Consider the following 22,562-nt stretch of genomic DNA (forward strand, 5'->3'; position numbering starts at 1 on the left):
GATGCCTGTATAACAGAGCATTGCCCATAATGCCTTGAATAGAAAGTTCTCTGAGCCTTTCCAAAGGATATGTAGGCCTATGCATAGCTTAATGTAAATATTAACTGTTATTTATAGGTCTATACACTCTCCGATTCTTGTCTCATGGAGGATGCAAAAGGCCAAGAACAGAGTCCTGGTCAGGATCAACATTGTGTCTTGCTATAGTGAAAAATCTAATAATGAATTTTTAAAATTGTTTTTATTCTTGTTAGTGTTATTCTTGACCGATGGGGTTAGCTGTTTTCTCAGGCCACTCTTGATAGTCTTACACCTAAATATATATTTGTTTCTCCAACAACACTACTCACTACTAGTGACATGCTCTCTCCACCATCCCCTTATTGCCCTACATCAATGAGTCACAGCCTTTGGTGAACATCTTATTCTTTCAACGTCCCCACTCAGATAAGCAAGGAGTCGCTGCATTCCAGCGGTCCAAGCTTTCCCACCCGTCAGGAAGCCGAGGCAGCAGCTGGCGGAGCAGCAGTAGCTGCAGGACACAGGGGCTTCTGGCTCCTGACGAACACCGTGGACGGTGGAGTGTGTTTATGTAAACAATGGGAATGTTGGATTTTTTTGGACTTACTGTTCTTTTACAAGAAAGCCTTTTGTGTAGAGTTCCACTGTCAGGGGCAGCAGGCTGCTTTTATGACACCAGGGGCATTGACTGTGTGAGATGAACATGCTCAAAAAACAATTAGAGGACAATTAGAACATAGAGAAAGTGATAGAATAACTTAACAGGTTCTCCACACAGCCTAACATTCACACATGGGCCACTGCTGTTTTTCACACATACAGGTGAAAGCCTGCTATCTGGCTGTGATATTAGTGGTGGCCGTGGATTAAGCAAACAAGCTGTTCCTCATCCTGCTGGGGTTTAATCTTTCCATTGGCATTGCTTTCTTTCCAACATTTATGCCTTGGACATCGGGATGCCTTGGAATTCTGTAACATCTGTTTCCTATTAATCTGTATCCTGTCAATCAGCTGCCATGACCGGTTTCCAATTAATTAGACAAATAATTGAGAAAATAGCCCTTACACTGACTTGTCCATCTCATCACCTGGCAGCTAATGAAGGATTTGGATGATAAATCAAGGTCGCACATTCTAATATTTGCTCCCTATCTACAGTGTAAGCACTTATCCCATTTAAAATCACAAGGCAAAAATCATACAGGGCTGAAGTACACAATGTTGGGTACTTCAAGTTTGCCAATACATTACATATTTTTATTTAATGTATGTGTAATGGACCTTTAGGGTAAGCCTCATCCTAAATTGACCCACTGAGATTCAGTACTTTCCAATATAGGAATTCAGTGCAACGTTGTATAACTTCATTCAAACACCAGACAAACCGTGAAACCATACAAATATATCTCTAGATGTTATAAATCTTTTGTTTCCTGAATATCAGAATTTACTTTGTGATTTTAGAATATCTACAGTATGAGTCAAATAAAGTTATGATCTAATGATCATAGCCAGACAAATGACAAGAATGTCCCCTAAAGCTCATATCGCATATTTTACCCATCATGCATTAGATTTTGCACTGCATGCGTAAATATGTTGACCCATCAGAATTCACCAATTGCTGAAGAACAAAGTTGCATTTTATTATTCATGTAATGCTCCAAATTATGTCAATGCCACACAGCAGCACATAGCACCAACAGGGCAGTCTCATCCCCAGATCCTCACATGCACGGACGATGTGACTGAAGCGGCGCTAGTCTTCTGCCTGACCTTGAGCGGTCTGCCCATCACTTGTGACCTATGGAGATGTATGCAAATGTCTGATGCTTGAGGACAGTTACATCATTAATTAGCCGTTAATGACACACACGAACGGAGGTGCTTTCACTTCATTGTTTATTTACTTCGGACAATGTGGTCATTCAAAGGAGACATCTCCTAATTAGGAGCATTTGCTGCACGCGTTGCCAAGGATTAAATTTTGTGATCCTTTTACATTAGCGTGGATTAAGACTATGATAATCTAGCAGTGAGTAATATCACACTTTCCTTCAAAGAGCAGAGATGGTGCATGGAGATTAGATAAGGCCAAGGTCTCTCAGCCACTTAAGAGGACAAACAGGAGGGGTTAGCTCTGCCAATGTCCAGGAACTGTCAGAGGTGTCCATTGAAATGAATGACCAACATTACTTTTATTGGGAGGGTCCAGTATTAGGTTCTGTCAAATGGCCTAAAAGTTCTAGCAGCATCCCAGGGAGCAGATGAGAACTAGCAGGCATGCGTAGCACGAACTTATGACCTCTATACTGGTGTTATCTCAACAGGTCATGGGGATACAAGGCTTGCAAGCTTATGCACGTTCTAGTTCAGGTTCAGGTTCTAACATCCATGTTGCTTAGGGTGTCCCCCTCCTCCAAGCTCAGCTGACTGTGTGGATTTAATGTAAAGGATAATGTGTAGCTATGGTAAACAAAGGGAATAAATAAACATGGAGGGCACTCTGATGACACAGGCATTCTGCTGTGCCGTGTAATTATGTGAGGAATGCCACTGTCCATGACGGCTGAGAGAGAGAACCAGGGGCCTTTGTGGTCATAGGAACATAAACAGCAGAATGCCATGTATGCAACTATGATGCTCTACAGAGCAAAACATCAGGGGAGAGACATTTATGAGCCTATCGGGTTGTCCTCAAGATGGTACAGACTTATAAAATAAAAGACTAATTTAAAATAAAAGACTTTCAAAGCTTTAGATTGTTGAGGGGTGTAATCACCTGTGGTGTACTACTGTAGTTTTGGGTTTAGCTATGCATTAAACAGCATCAAGATGTCTGCAAACAGAAGAAGTAAGCATTGCTTTGGTACATTTGAACAATTTACAGAATAGTCAGTCTCCCCTCTGTCAAGTGACAACCAGAATGATTAAAGTTTGTCTGAAAGGGAGTGAGTGACCTGTTGGAAGGGTTACAAACCCACTATTCATGTGATAAGATCAGCAAGTAACAACATTGGTTCACAAGTTCTGAATAAAAAGTAAGCTCTATTGTCACCTTTTCCCTTTCCATCACAATACATTCATAAACGTCTTGCAATTCATAGCGTTTAATTCTGAGTCAAGATGTGAGGACATTTTGGAATTGACTGAATATCTGCAGCCTGGGTTGGAGTTTGTGTATGGAGCTTGCATTTGGATGTGCAACATTTCATCTGCACCCTGATCACATATGTCCACATCGTGAGCCTGCTGAAGAATTTCTAAATGATGTCTAGACCACGGTTGCCGGAGATGCTATTTGCAGGAATGTCGAATGATTGTACCATACTGTTGTAGGCCCATACAAAATGTATTATAATTAATTATATGTATGAATATATTGTGCACATTTTGTATCACCATTTTTAAATAACCCCATAATCATGTAATACAAAACTATCCACAAAAATAAGCTGAATATAATATTTACTTGTATTTATGTATGCAGTATCTATCATTTACTCATTAAATTTTACAGTATATCATTTACTCATTAAATTACATTTTAACATAGAGACGTGTGAAAAAATATGTGTTGTTTCAACTCATCATGAAGGAGATGACTGAGTCAGCATATACTTTGAGCACATCCTAGACAGCTGTACCTTACATAATCTTTTTATGGACACTTCCTGGGTACCATCCTCAGTGTTGACCCCTGGATTCCGCGGTCAAATGAGATGTTCGGTCAGTGTGCCGTCTGGGACAGGCTAGCATGTCTCTGTCAAATGTTTACCCGCGGGCTTCGTGGCTGGATTGGATGTTGGTGGGTGGGTGCAGTGTGTGAGTGTGTGTGTATGTACAGTATGTGTGTGTGTGTGTGGGGGGGGGGGGGGGGGGGGTAGTTTGCGGGTGGTTGGGGGGGCTTGATCTGCAGCTGAAACCAAACACTGAACCTCAGCTGGTTGTGGCCGTCAGCCTGCTATTCTGGGATTGGAGTGGAGGTGGGGATGCACTAACACGCAGGGTCAAGCTGGGTTTAAATGGCAAAACAAGCTTTCAACACTGGACACATGCAGTCTATACTGTTTTTGTGCGGTGCGCTTGAAATATAAACTTGACATGTTCTGATAAAGATCTCTAATGGAGAATGGAATTTAAATTTCAGAAGCCATATGTAATTCTGGAGAGAGAGAGTATGCGGATGTGTGTGTGTGTGAGAGAGAGAGAGCGTGCGTGTGTGTGTGTGTGTGGGGGGGGGCATGATGGAGCCAAGGCACAATGTGTTACTCTGTCACTTTCCCATGTCTCTGCATAATTGCCCCTCACCTTAAGCAGCAACACTCCAGATGTCACAGCGCTAGTCTTACTCTGTCTAGTCGTCTTCTCCACACACGGCCTGCACAGGACAAGTGGACAGTACAGGACAGTGACCGTCTCCCTATCTGTTGCAATTCTATTGTTTGGATATGCAATCATATGCAAACATAAATGTCACAGGACTGAATCAGGGAATATCCAGCTCTGTAGTTGCACACACAAATACTAGGAAGTGATATATTCAAGTTGATTGAAATGAAATCGTAAAAAAAATAAAGGTGTTAGCTAATTTGCGGCTGTTGTTATAATATATAGCTCCTATATATACCTCTCAGGGCCGCATGCCAACCTAAGCCAGGCGTATGGATTCCTCTGTGATTACACACTAATTTATGGGGATTTGAAAACAGGGGATATCATGGCGGCAAAGGTCACTGTGGGGCATTTGACAGGAAATTACACAGTGGTTTGCTCCCCTTCTCAGAGGACCCGCGCACCGCGCCGCGCTGCTTTTAGAATAATGAATACTCGCCCGCTGCCTGACCATACACAGAACTCAACCAGGCTGGAGCGAGAGAGAGAGAGAGAGAGAGTTGGGAAATAAGCGGATGATTTATTGGAAATTAAAACACAGTGGGGCTAAACAGGGCTTTATGGGGACATTTGCTCCGGGGGCTTGAAGCCCAAAAACAGCCACTCTGTATTAATAGTGTCAATAGAGCAGTGATTTTTGGGATGGCTGTGCTGGCTGTGGAGGGGCATTCCTGACGTGTTTTCTGTTGTCGTTGGCAGGCTGGACTGAGGCCCTGCGGTGCACTGAGAGAATGAAAGACTGGTGTCGTGATGGTGGGAATGAAAATGTGTATTGCTTGTGTCTGTGTGTGGGTGTGTGCTTCTCTCTCTCTCTCTCGCTCTCTGTATGTGTGTGAGTGTGTGTGTGTGTGTTTCCATAGCCACAGCACGCCCAGTCAGGCCGATAGCTTGAAGGCTTTTTCTCTCCCTTTCCCTCCGTTCACCGCGGCTATACATAGCATTCCCTCCGAGTCCTCACAAGCCCTTCAAGCTCTGCTCTGTCCACAGAAAGTGGGTGTGTGGGTCTCTCCTCATGTCTTTAAGTGTCTGTACTCTGTGTGTGTGTGTGTGTGTGTGTGTGTGTGTGTGTGTGTGTGTGTGTGTGTGTGTGTGTGTGTGTGTGTGTGTGTGTGTGTGTGTGTAGGCCGAGCTCATATTATAGTATATTAGCCTACTGTACGGAAAGTACACTTCTCAACAGTTTGTTTTTGCACACCATGCAGAGCATCTTTCTGTGTTTAGGATAACGCATGTCCAATACAAACATTAGCTAGACTTTAGACTTAAATCTGAGAATAAGCAGAATACCAATCATATCCATATTCATGTCAATGTGGTGGACTGCTTGAGCATAGACTTATTTCCCTCACTCGTCAAGTTTGGATATTTCCATGAATAAATCAGTTGTCTTAATTATCCCATGTGATTTGTTGCACAAATGAAATCACATAAAACCAACCACCTGTGGTTGCCTGAGGTATAAGGAGTGCATTGGTGGCGGATGAAATAAGTGCAATAATGTTTAATATTTACATAATTCACAATGATAAAACAAAAACAGCAAAAGCAGCCTCATGGGGGATTGCATAGCAATGCTGGGAAGCCTCTGTCCATGACTGCATGATATAGTGAGATATTTTACCAGTCTCTCCCTCTCTCCCTCTCTCCTCTCCCCTATACCTCTCTGCCTCTTTTACCTCTCTGCCTCTGTGTGTTCTCTGTGTGTGTGTCCTCCATTTTCTGTGTATATGTGTGTGTGTCTGTGTCTGTGTGAGCCTTTCAGAGACATCTTGTGTGTTTCTGGAGAGTAATCAGGTAATTGATCATAGAGACAGGTAATTATTCCTGCGCCAAGCTCCCTGGCAAAATGAGCTCAGGAAAGTAGTAATGAGCTCTGTCCTCAAACACATTACAGTGAGCAAAGGGAGAGAGGAACAGGCTGCTGAGAGAAAGAAAGAAAGAAAGAAAGAAAGAGAGAGAGGGACAGAGAGGGAGAGCAGTAGACAGAGAACATAAAAAGGAGAAAAAGCACAGGATAGGAAGCAACAATTTGGAGGGTCCTACAGCGGTCTTTTATCTCTCCCTAAATGAAAATTCCCTGTGATTCTGACAGCTGCTGCTTATAACACACATGCCGTCATATGTACTCTGCAGTCTTTGCTGTGCACTCATGCTGCACAGGGGATTTATGGAACAAATTAGTGTTCAGATCTGTAACCATATTCTCCTTAACATAGGTTGTTTTAGATTTTGACTCACTACTTCAATACACACTAGACACTTCTCTGTGTAACAACATGATTTATTATGCAATAAAAGGATAAATACATTAAGTACAAGCTGTACTCAAGATGTTTGCCTTCAGTGTAAAATTCATCAAATTAAAATGTAATTCAACATGTTAGAATATCCATATAAGCTGAGGATGACACAAATAAAATAAAAAAAAATGATGAAAGATAAAGAGATGAAAGAAATAAATGATAAGCCACATCACTGGAAGCAACTAGATACCTTTTAAAGCATCCTTTTTGGCACTGTCATCTAACCAGAAAAGAATAAGACTAAAACTGACATATTCCTGGAAAGATACTCTGATGGATCTACATTTTATACTGTAGTAATGCCATGAAGTTGATATAATTGATAAGAAATGTTGCTTCGATGCCAACCACGGCTGGTGGTTTGTGTGGCAGCGTCTGGCAGAGATATGGCGAGAGAGATGGGAAGCATTATTAATAGTCATCATTTGTTATGTGAAGTCGTCCTTAGCTGGCTGCCAAACCGAGGCTTTGTACAACACTGCTGGCTCCCTTTCATCTTCAAGGATCTACACTGAACAATCTTGTTGGTGCACTCAAGTGGTTTCTTAAAGTATGGCTTCCTCATATGGTTCCCTCCTCCTCCCCTAACTAATAATGTTCTACTATTACCACTGATATTCTCCTTTCCACCGCACCAAATAGATCATGATTTTGTTACAGAAAGGTCTCTTCTTAATGTGCTACATTTATAATATTTCATTGTCATTGGGGGACACCTCATGGTGAATGAATGAATGAACGAATGAAGGAATGAATGCATCTTTGTTATTTGGCATGAAAGTCCCTCAATGGACTGTGAAAAATGACGACTGAAAAATGAAAAAAAAAAAAAAAGGTTTTTCAATATTTTACTCACCAACTTATTGATTGACATATCAACTTGTTCCCCACAGGCCACAGCTCTTAAGCATAATATATATGTGGTTGCGGTTTCAGCATAATGTCTGTGTGTAATGTCTCTCTATTGTTTTTCCATTGCCTTTGCATGTGCGCAGCTTGATGGATGGTACGTGAGTGAGTGCCTCTCCATGTTTCCAGTCTATACCACGTCATGTCACAATGAGTGCAGAAGGATGGCATGAGAAAATGGAGGATGTGTCACGGCATTGCGTGCAGTGCAGTGCGTCCGTGATGATATTATGGCTGCATGCGCTGGAAGTTCATGTTCCTATATTCACTCTCTCATCTTGTCATTTCTCATCTATATGAGAGGGATGTTTTTATCCCTCCTTTGCTTTGCTTCTTCCCTTCCTCCCTCCCTTCTCTCCCTAACGTACTCCCGTTGGTTCATTCTCTCTCTCTTTCTCTCTCTCTCTCTCTCTCTCTGAGGCAGTGAAGTGGTTGTGCTCTTGTGGGCAGAAATTCCCTGGGGAGGCCGGCACTTATTTGACTCCAGGATAAGCTGCCTGCAGAATGGAATTGCTAACTCTAGCATGAAACCGGCGGCCATAGGAGACTAATCATAACTTGAAAAGAAATGTAAATAAATAATCAAAAAACGAAAATGAAACATGGCTGCAAATTTAATTAAGCCAGTCTTACAGTTTATGTGTCTGCAAACTCAAAGAGGCACAAGAATAAATAAACGAGCTGGAAAACAAGGGAGCCAATTGGGCTCTTTTTTTGGATTAATTTGGAACATAAGAGAGGGTGTTTTCTCTCTTTTGTCTGCGCTGGAGTGGTTGAACTGTGGGGTGAGGTGTTGTGGGGGTCAGGGGGTGGAGGTAGGGGGCGCAGGGAGGGGGTGAGTGGCAGGGGAGACCCCTGTGGAGGTGAGGGAGGGATGGAGACGGGGGGGGGGTGCGGGCGGTGCTGCCGGGGAGGGGTGATGAAGTTGAAAGCAGCCAGTTCCTCTGCGCTCAGAGACCTGCTAGACTTGTCATTAATTATGTATTTCTCCAATAGAAACCCCTCCAAATAAGCCCAGACAGCTGGCATCAAACTTCATGATTTGCAGGGAGGACAACGTGAGCTGAAGGCAGTTCTAATGAAACAGAGTGGCTTTGGAGGTGGTGGAGGTGGGATAGGGTTGAGGAGTGGAAATAATATAGTCCACAAACATGTCTCCTGCGCAATCAACGCTGCGGCTGTTGCAATTTTCATTTTTATTGAAATTTCGTTAGATTCGCTGTGACACATGTTCTCGCATATTTACTGTAACAAGGGATTCCATTTTAATGAGCCAGCAACCTCTAATGACAAACAATTGTGAGTAACAAGTGTCTAACTCCAATTTTATTGCATTAGGCCACCTCAAAAACTCTGAAGGATAATGTTAATCCACCAGTAACCCACAAGAGTAAGCTTTTTTTGGGTTACTTAATAAGCCACAGTCCTTTGAAGTTGCTGCTGTTTATGAAGTAAAAGGTTAAGAAGTGAACACCCTTAACATTTAGTCAAATTGGCCAGCTCTGATGTCTTGGGGAACTTTTAGGAAACCAGGCATACGTCTCCGGCACTCGTTACCACACTAATTGCTGTCCCTTCCTACTGAACCTGTGATGGCTGCCTCACCTACTGTAGGTCTTGCGCCTCCATCTAATCTGCAAACGATGAACCGGAATCTTCTGTGAGGATGCTGTGAGAGGAAACAGAAATGGCGACGCACACCCTTCTTCAGTGACTCATGTGGGGACACCTGTTGAATTAACGTGGCATGACTGAGAGCCCTGTGGCAGCCTGTGGTTAACTGTGGTGAGGCCAGGAAGGAAGGAGGCGAGAGCTTCAGAAGTACCTATCTTATCTTTTTGACAAAACATGTGACAGTTATTTGCCTACATGTTTGGATTATGTTCTTTACACACACACACACACACACACACACGCACACACAAGTTTGTAAGCTTTGGGTGAAGTACAAACTATTTCATTTTGAATCAATCAATAAACAACTTTTGAGACTCTTGGATCAGGATGGATTCAATGAATCTTAAAGGAAGCATAGCAAAGACATCTGTAGCCACTGAACTGCTCTGCACACTGAAGTCAATAACACTCCCGGACAAAAGCTCCTTGTACACCTCTGGATGTGTAGAGCAGAGAGAGAAGCACAAAAGGGGCTACATCATCTGATCAGCACGGAGCTGCCAGACTGACCTGCGCTGCACATCCTATGGGAAATGTGCTGGCCCTCAGATGGCCAAAGAAAGTGTTAGATGCCTGAAGTGAAATGTGAAATACTCAGACCTCCTCCAGCTGTCTAACACACACACACACACACACACACACACACACACACACACACACACACACACACACAGAGACTTGTGCTTGCTGGGAGCCCCTGAACATGACTAATGATGATTGTTTTGGATCAGTGGCTTCCAGCATTGGCCCCCGGAGGTCCTGTATATATTACAGCAGGTTTTTATCCAAAGCAATGTTTTAATTATGGTAATGAATTTCATTTGTCAAAGACTCCATTTAGCTCCCAAGGTCCCCTTCACGAACAATGCTATACGATGGGAAAAGGAAGAGCACGGAGGAGCATCCACCGCTCGCTAGTCATGCATATTTGATAAATCTGTCCCTGACACTGCAGCGATCCAACTTTCCCAGCTGGCACGATCCCGACAACATGATGCGTTATTGTTACCAAAATGAGGTCAGATCGCGCCGGCAATCAATAAAGCCAGCGCTGACCCTCGCCCGAGACACAGGGGTCAGTGAAACCCCCGGCTCTCGCAGTCCCGCGCCACAGAGCGGCGCTGGGGTTTCCTGCCACACAGGTAAGACAGATGAATGGGCACTTATTACAAAGGGAGCAGCCAGAGGAGACGGATGGGGGTATAAATCTCTGAAGGATCTATACGGCGCACTGGCCGTCTCTCACTCACGCCCTGCTCCCCTCGACAGGCTCCGGCTCAGGGGGAGGACTCTACACTCACTTAATCCCTGAGAATGAGACTCTGACGTCTGCCTCTGTGCTTCCAGCTCATCTATCACAGCGGCTCTTTTGAATTATAAGCATGCTTTAGAATGCTCTGTGATTGGTCTTCTACAGCTGGAGAGCAGACATTGTGCATATTGCTTGCTGTAATGCCAGAGCCAGTCCCATATGACTTGAGCCTCAGTGCCTCTTTCTCATTGTAATGACTAGAGAAGACCTGCCAGGGCTGATGGAGAAGGTAATGTCGTTATTAGCAGATATCTGTCTTACAAAGTAAGGTTGCATCCAATTTCTGCAGCTTAATAGATACTCTGATTGTCTTCAGTAGAATATGATATTCATTAGAAAACACCCTGGGCACTGCTCAAGGGGAGCTTCTGATTTTTAAACAGGTGAGAAACAGTTGCATCCTTTAGGGCTTTTCAAGACAAAACAAACACATTTCCGGTAATGCTGTGTTCTTTAATCCAATATATCGCTTGAGTCCTTGGGAACAAAGTCGTTTCAGTTGGCATGCCCTGCCGAATGACATCTGGTGTTTGCCAATGCTGGTGGTCTGGCAGCACACGTGCGTGAGTGTGTGTGTGTGTGTGTGTGTGTGTGTGTGTGTGTGTGTGTGTGTGTGTGTGTGTGTGTGTGTGTGTGTGTGTGTGTGTGTGTGTGTGTGTGTGTGTGTGTGTGTGTGCGTGCGTGCGTGCGTGCACGCATGTGTGTGTGTGTGCGCGCGGGTGCGTGCGTGTGTACGTACGTGCATGCATGTGTGTGTGTGGTTGTGTGTGTGTGTGTGTGTGTGTGTGTGTATGCATATGTAAGGTGGTAAGCTTGTGCTGCCGTGCAGATATCGTTGCCTGGGCCTCCACAGGAGTCTGTGCTGATGAATGCGGGAGCTGGCCCACCCCTTGCTGAGAGGCTGCCTGCGAGGGATGCTTCTGAAACATGGAAATCACGTTCTCCAGCTCTTCAGAGTGCTTCCCCCTCGCTCGCTCGCTTCCTCCCATTCCGTTTCTCTTCCCTAACTTTCCTCCTCTGGCTTCCTTCTTTTCCCTCTAGCCCCGGGAACAAGATCCCACTGCTAAGGAACAATAGACATGTCATGAGCACAGAGAGAGTTGTGTGTGGTGGGGAAGAATGAAAGAGAGAGGGAGAGAGAGAGACAGAGAGAGAAAGAGAAGAGGAAAAAAGGGAGGGAAAAGATGTATCTGACAGAGACGTTTGATTGCCATGACTAGCCAGAAGGCCCTGAATGTATGCATGGAGAGACATTATGCCTTTTGCATACAGATATGTGTGTGTATTTGGGTGTTTGTGTGTGTGTGCGCGTGTGTGTGTGCATGTGAGAAGAAGAGGGAGAGATAGAGAGAGAGAGAGAGAGAGAGAGAGAGAGAGAGAGAGAGAGAATGTGTGCCTGTTGGACATGTTGAGTCATCAGCTGTGAGGGAGGAGGAGAGAAGGGCAGAGGGTAGCAGGAGAGCCAGAGATAGCAGGTTGCACACACACACATGCACATGGACATGTTCACGTGCATGAACAAACACACACACTCACACACACACACACACACACACTCTCACACACACACACACACACACACACACACACACACACACACACACACACACACACACACACACACACACGCGGTCATGTTCACGTGCATGAGCACACACACACACACACACACACACAAACACATGCATATGGCAACATCAGATATCCATAGCGATCCTGTCCTTCACAAGAAATGAAGCATTGGCCCAGCCTCCTCCTGCCTCTATCAAATGGAGATCCGAGGGCATCGGGAGGAATGACCCCGGAACTCGACCGTTTATTTCCCCGGCGCGGTGTGTGTGTCACCCCGCAGCTGCGCCCGGTGATTACTCGGCGGCGGCCGCCTTCCTCTCCCCGAGGCCTTGAGATGACAGTCACCCCCGCGTGTCTGTGTCTGCCCGCCACCACCGTAGCCGAGGCTGCATGCGCGGGCGAGATGAGGAGACAGATTCATTTCACACCGGAGCCGCGCGGCATTAACTTAAACTGTTAAGCTCTCCCACCTCCCCCCCCCCCCCCCCCCACGCTCTCCACCAGCCTCCCCTCCCTTCAATGGTGCTTTATGAAAATTGCCAGGATATTAAATACAGCTACGGCCTCATTTGCAAGCCAAATCAGCAGAGGCAGAAGGCGCGTAGCTGTGGCGAAGGCTGTTTACAAAATGCAGATGTTTCCGAAAACCCCTTTGACACGAGCGTTTATTGCATCTTTCTTTTATGGGCCAGACAAAACAGAACGTAGTGATCAGCCATTCTCAAAGGCAATCAAACACTGGGTCATCAAAGCCGGATGTCTTGTCCCTAAATATCTCAGCTTTGTCGTCCTGGATTAAATCATGTGGGTTGGGGAAGCATTCAAATGAAAATGCCATTGCCCTCCAATCTCCAATAAAGACACAGATATTGCCCTTGTGCAGGAAACATGTCCCCAACAGCTGCATGCTGATTGATAGGGTGGGAGGGAGTCTGCCATCTCAGGTTGTAGTCTGTGTTAAAACTCTTGGGTTTAGCATTCATAAGACTACATTCATAGTACTGCATGCCCCACATTACACTCATTTGAATTATAATGCACCTCGCGTTTGGAAAAAAGAATTGAAGTGCACCCATTTTCAGTCTTACCATTTCATTATAAACTGTGTGGTTAATGTGGAGCTCAAACATCTGATCAAGTCTTCCATGTACTGTAAAGTGTGCATCCACACCTTCCAGTGCGCTTCTACAGTAGTGTGAGGGTGGAGTTGATCAATAGGTGGAGGGATGAGAGGGGACCTCGCCCAGCTAGAGAGACCCTCGCCGGCCGCCACCGGGGGCACACACGCACGCATGCATTATTCATCGGCCGCGCCGCGCAGCGCAGCAGAGAGGGGGGTGTAAATCGCTTTGCAAGAGCGCGTGTTACGATCGTTTATGGTGCAGCTCGCTGCGGATAATGTTGTCATATGCATACACTCCTCTTTCACACACACACACACACACACACACACACACACACACACACACACACACACACACACACACACACACACACACACACAGATATGCTTACTTTGAGTCTTCTCCGAGTGCTCAGAATGCATCCTATCTTCTGATCCTTGGATTGTATACTCACAGCTTTTTAAAGATCCTATAAAAACCAGAGCGCTATATTTATGTCAGTTCTACAGATTAACTGGCCAGTTTGTCCACACAGCACCCTGTGGGCCAGTTTATATTTACCGTATAGCTTACCTGAGAAGAATAAAGGTAAACATATTGTTTCATAAAATGTTTTGAATGAGACCTGCTGTTGTTTTACTGTTGTTCCAGAACACAAAGTGCAAGGCTCTGGAGCATGTGGTTGCTACTGTACTATGCATCACACATTCCTTGTTCCCTGTGTGGCCGACCACACTGTGTAATAAAATAGAATTGCTTCATGACTCAGAATACCCTCAGGGAAAGACAAGCCAGTTATACAAACCTCACCTATCCACACCTGGAATCACAAGCTCACCTGTGCACACCTGAGGTTGCAATAAAGAAGACAGTGTCCTGAACAGGTTTTGTTTTTGTATCTGAAGTTGTTATAAAGAACACAGTATCCTTAACAGGTTTCTTTTCAGACCATTCTCTTTTATAGCTCTTCATTTTGTATCCCTTCATAACTAAGTGTTGTGTGTTTGCCCCCATGTCCTCTTTGGCTCTGGTCTTTAATAAACTAATTCACACCTGTGTGAACAGGTTCTCATGTGTAATTACCACATAAGGCCGTGTCTAATGACACAGGATCAACAGCTGGAACACCCTGGGCTTTCTAGCAGGTTCTGTCTAAGCAAAGGGCCATCACATCAACACAGTTGTGCATGACGATCAAAGGCACATAGTTGTGGATGATGATAAAATGCACATATGACATTCTCAAACACTTCACCACTGCTCCCTCCAAACACACTCTCACACACACACTCTCTCTCTCTCACACACACACACACACACACAAAAGACACACCGCTGCTTTGTGTCATCCCAGTCCATGCTCACGGAAGACATCTGCCCTTGAGTTTAACCCTGGCAGGGGCACCACCCCCACTGCCTCCCTCTCTTTCTTATCTAATTGGCAGTCAGCGCTCACGGGCAAGCAGCGCAGAATTTGCCGACTGTGCAGAGCAGGGTCGGTGGAGCTGCTGGAGGAGTACACAGCTCTTTTGTTGTTCTGCGCTGGCAAACTTCAAATGGCTGGTTGCGTGCGGGCGCTTGTTGCATTGGATGAAAAAAAAAAAAAACCCTACATGAATCTATATGCAGCTCAGAGGGCCGTCTGCAACTGTTTTAAATCTCAGGAGCTGAACGTTCTGAATTTGAATGTTACACTATTGGTAGTTTCTTCCAATAGATTGAACTAAAAACATCAAATATTATTCATTATTGATAACATTATAATATAGGTCTCAACACTGTGCAACGATAGATTATTTATGCCGACCCTCTGTTGCATTTGCATATCTCTGTAAAGTCCTGTTTAGTGATGGCACCTTCTGTGTCCTCCAGGAGAGGACCAGAGCCATGACCTTTGCCCTCCTCATACTGAATGTACCATTCAACACATGCTGGAGGATGCTTAACAAAACAGGAAGTGGAGTTCCCTATGAGTACTTGTCATTTTGTGAGACTGTGAAAAGTCTTGTAAAAATGTGCTCTGGCAGGAGCAGGGGGATAGATAGGTAGGAACAGTAGAGAAAAGAGACGTGCCAATGTCTGGGTGTGAAAAGACCGCAGTGAGTGAAAGTGTGTCAGATCGCTTAGCGGCAGGGATGAGCAACATCCCTCTTGTCAGCGACGGGCAGCAGCCCCACAGAAAAGGCTCTTGTCTCGCTGGCAGCGCAACAAAGCTGCAGCCGCAGACCCGTCTGGTAGCCTGGAATGTTCCTGCACAAGTCACACTTGTGTAACACCGGCACCCATTCATGCCGCGGCCTCAGACTCTGCATGTGGGGAGCTCCACTTTTCTCCTCCCTCTCTCTCTCTCTCTCTCTCTCTCTCTCTCTCTCTCTCTCTCTCTCCAATGGCATGGAGCTAACAAGAAACACAAGCTCAGGCTGCACGTGCTCAGACATCCAGCTTTTGTCGGTGTGAAGAAAGAGGTTAGCAAACAAGAGATTGATGTGGGCCCTCGTTCCCTCCGTCATCTTCAATTGCAGCTGGGAGGGGAGAGAGAGAGAGAGAGAGAGAGAGAGAGAGAGAGAGAGAGAGAGAGAGAGAGAGAGAGAGAGAGAGAGAGACACTTCCACCCTGTAGGCTTGCCTGTAAGGACAAGGGAGCCAGCGTGCTGCTTTTGAGTGACACAATCACACGGTTCAAAGGAGCCCTTGTAGCCAGGAGCTGTTACACAGGTCTGCATTTAAAGCTCTGCTGAGAGGGCCTCTGACGAAAGGGCTAAAGCCTGCCCACGGTCCTTAGCATGCTCCCCAAGCATAGCCCAGCCCTGGGGGCAAGGGGCTGGAGAGGACTGCTGTGGTCATTGGGTGCTCAGACATAATTATAATCACACTCAAAGAAAGACCAGTCAGTTAATTGTTATTCATCCTGGGGGAGGGGAACGCATTGGAATAGGAGGCTTTCTTATTTCATTATTGAGGAGAGTGGACAGATTTCTGTTAGATGTTTGACTTTTGGTGAATTCACCAGAACATGCAATTCAGAGTCGTCTTTTTTGTAGCCCTGACAGGTACTGTGTGGCAGAGTGATATGGAGACATTCAGAAAGGAGATTTGCACCACTTGGGACTAAGGAGTAAGTGCTCCATCACTTCAAGTCTGTCAAAAGCACCTTCTTTCTCCTCAACTGAGTGGCATAGTGAGCAATGTCATTTATCAACCAAACATGCACCTGAGGAGAATGCCCACTTCTCCATGAAAGGACTGATGCATTATTTTAGCATACGTAGTTACACACTGTGCATGTCATATATATATATATATATATATATATATATATACATCATATTAGTCCAATGATCAGAGAAACTCCTGATAATGCAAGTAAAATCATATTGCTCAAAATATCACACATCACATCTCAGAATAAGAAAGTAGATATTTTTTTCTGATCTCCCAAGGATATACCAAACATACTTACATTCCCAAGAATATGTGTAAGTGTACACCTGTGTTAAGTGTGTGAGTGTACTAAGTGTTGATACATAGGAGGGGAATGTTAAGCTTAAACAGAGTGCCGCTTTTTACCTGCCTTGTGTAGAAAGACTCTTCCTTCTGGTGTTGAGGTTAACGACTGGGATATTGCCACTTGTTTGTTATAAACATGTTGTGACTCATGCCATAATCACTACTGACTCTGACACCCTATTCCATTCACAGACATGCAGGAGAAGGTTTTCAGCTGTGTCACGTTTACTGATGATCTGAAGAGCACTGTTGAATTGGCCATGTGATTTATTGTGTGTAAAATGACAATCTGCATGTGACCAATTTTCCTCTGCTCTGGTCTATTTTGTAGCCTTCTCACCCCGCTCCAACTACAAATAATGTGTGATGGGATGGGTCTAAGATCACATAAGTCCTTTTCTAATCATTAATCTGTTAATTAACAAAAGTGTCTGCTAAATTAATAAATGTAATATCATGTAAGATCCGATTTGCATGTCAACAGGCCTACACATCACATCTCAAAGGTCCCGTTTTATATCCTATGTACATGTAAAATACATAAACAAAAAACTTGACATTAGCCATATCTGCCTTTTCTGACAACATAAGAATGGTCCCCCTCTTGATCCTGATTGAACCCCTTTTGGGATTCAAACGAAAATTAAAGATCCCATTGACTAAATATGATAATCAGAGAATGTGATCATGTAAAAGTCCTGTGCCTGACAATAGACACATGTCAGGAAGCAGTCCCAGGCGGATATTTTATTACATTCCACTTCTGTGATGGCTACATGCCCATGAGATGAACTCTTTGAGTGAGAGACTGATTCTCAGTTTGACAAAGTACCGGCATTATCATTTGAAGGTCCATAGGATTTATGGACAGGGAGAAAGGAGAGAGAGATAGAGTGAGAGAGAGAAAACTATGTTTAAAGGGACTTCTTCAAAATCCTTGAATTCCAATTGCCATGTTATTGACCTTGTGAAGGCCTACTTTATTTCATGACAGATTTATCACTTGACCTTGCTTTCTATGCAACCACTCTATCCATTTCAATCAAATGATGCAGAATAGTCCTAAATAAGCCGATTCAACCCTTGAAATCAGTGTAATATTGACTTGATAAATCAGAGTCAGAATCAAATTCATAGGCCAAGTAAGTTATAGCGAGATTGTGTTCCAGTCATTGGTCAAGTAAGGTAACACAGACAATATTATTATTTGTATTATTTTCAGATGAAAGCAACAGATAGTGACAAAGTGGTGTGCTTTGTTAGATCTGACTTTTTATAGGTCTTCTGAAACACACCAAAATGGCACTTTAGAAACAATGCATCCTGTAGGCTATAATATAAAAATATTTTTGAACAATGCTCTAATGGCAATACATTATGCTATAAAACTGCCTCTGGTTAGCATTCACTGCCTAAAAATCTTGTTTATAAAAATTTCACCAACACAACATCATTATTTATTTTCATACAAGCATTTGAAAGTCATGCTGCTGTCCTTAATTGGTGTCATTCGAGTGTCAGTAGCTCCTTGTTGGTGTATCTGAGCGGTGTATCATTTCACAGTACAATTCCATTTTAACACACACTTCCTTTGATAGTACTCGTCTGTGTCATAAAAAAGCATTTCTCTGTCATCGACTGAGAGCTTAATGTAATTGCAAGGACACGCTCCCCTGTTGGTGTTCATGAATACTGATACTGTACTATTGCTTTTTGTACGCACTAGGTGGAGCACTATTAAAGCCGGCAAGTTTAAAGGTTTGATCATTAGTAACAAAATCTGGTTGCTCAGCAGCGCCGCTTGCTCTCGCCTAGCGGCAATACCCATCAGTTACAGTATTATCAGACCCCTCATGACCACGAATGAGCCAATAGGCTCCAGGAGGCAGAGTTCTCCCCGTGGCCGCCATTATAGAAAGGAATCCATGAATTCAAATGGAAACCATCAGGAACAGAGACCGAAATAATGGCTAAAATGACCGAATATTTTTAATCACATGTTAGGTTTCGAGAATCTTTTTACGGAATGTTTTTCGATTTTAAGTCTATTCGGGTGGTGATGGAGGCGTAGAGGGTCGTTTTAGTAAAGACCGTTGTAAGCTAAGGGGGAGGGGGAGAGTTGCTTCTTTGCTCTCCCTTTTCTTTTTGTTTTAAGAACATTTTACGCTTGTGTTTTTAATGAAGTTTAGATATGTTCGCTTACTCGACGCGGAGTTGCGCTGCTTCTTATATTTAAGGTGAAATTTAAGGCGAACAAGAGCAGTCGTATGGGGTTGTTGAATTACATTCTCCAACCGATTGTTTAAAATAATTCTCTTAGCTCAGCTTGCAGCCATCATATAAAATACATTCGAAACCCGTTCTTTCTTTCCTGGGAACAGTAATGATGGAATGTTCGACCCTGCTGTGAAAGGATGAGTTCTTGTTTTGTACCAAACGGGGCCAGCTTGGAGGATTGCCATTCCAATCTATTCTGTCTGGTAAGAGATTTAAAACTAAAGGAAAAGCAGCCATTTTTAACTAGCTGAAAAGAGCTAAACGTTAGCTTTAGCCGAGGATGATCGGGCTTAGGGGCCTGTTGACCACTGCAATTCAAACAACATTCACCAGTTCAGTATTTCTTTGCATTAGGGTGTTGTGCAATATTAAAAAGACAAGAGGATATGTCTGATGTTTACCAGAAATGTTGTGTGAATGCACAATAAGTTATTTTCATGATTTGGAAGCATTTTAAGTTTAATGCAACAAAAGTAGCTACAACTAGGCTACCTGATGATGAACGTTTTCCGATTGAATATAGTTAGTGGGCTGCATTATTATGATTGTTTGACGTTTATCTTAAACTACATATGATCTGTTGGGTGTTTGTGGTTGATCTTTGTGTGTTTGTATGGGAAATGGAAACATTCTAGCCTTATTTTACATGCTGGCGCACAAGATAGCCGGCTAGCTAGCCAACTAACAAGCTTACAAGCTAAAATAAGTAGTTCGCGGATGATCCTTTTTAGTTGGTTGTTAGATGGGTGTTACTGTGTACAAACTCGTCTGTCGTGCTGAGAGGTACCTTATCCTTGACATAAAATGGACGGTGAGAAGTCCGTAACAATTTGCAAGCAAGTTTGTCTGGACGATTACGTCGCTAGCTGGCCAGCTAGATAAGACTTTGGGTTGTAAAGTTGGAACTTGCTGCTAGCTTGCAATCAACTTAGTTGTGTACGTTTAGTTGTCACACTTACGAGAGTCAAAGGCTTTGCGATCAATTATATAACTTTGCAGAGGGCTTTGTTTACTTCTCGGTCGAACTGGAAGACCCATATCAAAATAATTCGAACACGTCTGCCTTCAGAGCGTGGTCCCTTTTTGCTTGTTGGTTAACTTTAATGATCTGTACACCTTATCAGCAAGATGCTACAATGCGACAAAACAGTTACAATGTTTCTAATGTCGAGCACTGGCAGAAAAATAGAACGCTCATATGGCTACTTGTAGCATTCTGTCCAAAGATGTTTGCCCTTTCGTGAAAAGACGCGAACAGCAGCTGCTATGCTCAAATTGCCACACATTTTGACAGAACAGCTAGACATCATTTTCTAACTTGCGTATGTGCATAGACATTTCCATCTAAGCGCTGATATGTTCTTGCTGCATTTTTTCATGGAGTAATTTTAGCTTTGGAATGCGTGTGGGCAAGGCTTACTTTTGGCATGGGAAGAACTGGGAGAGCCGTTAAATATTTCATTGCTCTGTTTCCGACTAAGGTGAATAGAGCGTGACTGCCATGGGATTATTTTTCCTATACCAATGCTTGTACAATGCCCGCAAGGGTTGCTTCAATTGGTCAGTCACACCAAAACATTTATATTCCAATTATTAGGATACTCCCTTGTTCTCACGTGTTGGAACAGACACTTCTGGGTCTTTGCATTGAACACTTTCGAAGCAGGTAGCTGCATTGCCTTTGCAAGTGTGTATTGTGTTTATCATGGCAGCCAGTATAATTAGCGCAGTAAATGAGGAGAAAGTGTGGCAGGACAACAATTATGTACACAAGACATAAACTGGGCTAGGCAGTTTGCATTCTGTGGAGCTCTGTAAATGGTCCATCACTGTGTTATTTTGCATGTGGGACCTGTCAGTTACATGTTTGCGCTGTAGCAAAATACAAATTTGACAGCATCTTACCCTAGTGTATTACTCTTGTAGACAATGCTGTTGGTAAGAGACCACTATATTTGCAACATACCATCTGTGCCATTTCAAGATGGAATGTGCCGGAAGTTACTTCTAACATTAATTCTTCTGTGTACAAGTTGTGTTTTGTTTTTGTCAGAAATTTGTTTAGAGGCTCATAGTAATGTTGACACCTACTCCCAGAGGGCTCGGTAAGCAAGGCTGAACAACTTGGCCAGCATTACTCGATCACCGATATTCCCAGAAGTTTCTAAGACTGGCCAATCAGGTGCTCAAAATGGGAGGTTTGGCATCTTGGACGCCAGTCAAATTTGTGAATGCAGAATGGGCTGGGTAATGCAAGCAGGGGAGGGAGCAGTGGAGAGGTTTGTTTTGCAAATCTCTTGCTAGTGCTATCTTCATTAGCATGTCTTGCATTTTTTTAGCTTTAACAAGGCTGGACTGGCCTCGTTTAAATGATTTGTAGGAAGAGTCTTCCAAAAAGTTAAGCCTGCATCTGTTTCAGGAAATATCATGCTGGAAAGAACTTAACGGCAGTGTAGCTTAAGTGTTTGTGTATGTGTCAGGGGAAAGATGATTTGAGTCAGTTCACCTGTTGCCTTTTTGGTTTCTGTGCCTAGCAGCTGTGGGTCCTTGAAGCGTTGCCATTGAGAGAGAGAGTGAGAGAGAGAGAGAGAAGAGAGGAAGAGAGGGAGAGAGAAGAGAGCTAGTGAAGGTGCACAGCTGAAGGAAGGGAAAGGTCATAACCCCAAGTTCCTGCTAGCCTTAATGACATGGGGAAGTTTATATGCGATTTCTGAATTATTTCAAAAGCTCTTGGCACAAGATCAGCTGGTCATTAATCTCCTCTGACCAACTCTCGTGCTTGCAAACTCCCACCAACGTGCACAGACACACCCATTCAAATGTACACATGCATGAGAGCGACAATTTCACATTTTTATTTATTTTAATCTGTCGCTGAAATTTTCCATTAGCAATCAAGTTTTTAAGTTTTAAGTTTGTGCAACAACTCTGGAAGTCATTATTGTGGTATGCATGTAATCATTGAGGCCTAGTTCTTGCACCCGAGTTTATATTATGTCCCACTTGTTTATTTGAATTAACTTGGTGACCGATCACGTTGGTTTCCTCTCCTCTTTTCAAGTCCTGCACGGAAAAAAGAACAATAATGCATGACCCAGCAGCTTTGTAACGCTTGTTTGCCTTATTTTTTCATCACATGTGAGCGAAGCCATTGAGTTGCTCCTGCATAGTAGGTCTAAGCTTTCGTAATTACACATTATCAGGTGTCATCTGTGAACCGTTGACGTTCTCCCTGCGCTGGGTGTGCAGATGTTTCTCTGCAGAGTGCAGGTGTCATTGTCACACTACAGTCAAAGTGAGAGTTTCACAGTTGTGCTGCCTGCAACAGTTGTCTGTTCTAATAGCCATGTATTCCACCCTGTGTTGTCTCAATGGTAAGCTAAGTCTTTAGGAAGTTGTCATAAGTCTCATTAATTTGTTGTGGCATGCAGTAAAGCAAGATCTTATGGTAACCTGATGGTAATCA

The 22,562-nt window shown here is 43.8% G+C and overlaps 1 protein-coding gene across 1 annotated transcript in view; it reads left to right on the forward strand.

Annotated features, from left to right (window-relative positions):
• The first annotated feature begins 18,729 nt into the window (after window positions 1–18,729).
• Window positions 18,730–22,562, forward strand: part of med13a (mediator complex subunit 13a) — a 68,976-nt gene continuing 65,143 nt past the window's right edge. The window contains exons 1-2 of the mRNA XM_062537214.1: window positions 18,730–19,056; window positions 19,201–19,299. Of these exons, the coding sequence (XP_062393198.1) occupies window positions 19,234–19,299 (66 nt within the window). The 5' untranslated portion in view covers window positions 18,730–19,056; window positions 19,201–19,233. The remainder of the gene's footprint in view (window positions 19,057–19,200; window positions 19,300–22,562) is intronic.

Source organism: Sardina pilchardus, chromosome 5, assembly GCF_963854185.1.
Source record: "Sardina pilchardus chromosome 5, fSarPil1.1, whole genome shotgun sequence".
Taxonomy (NCBI): Eukaryota; Metazoa; Chordata; class Actinopteri; order Clupeiformes; family Clupeidae; genus Sardina; species Sardina pilchardus.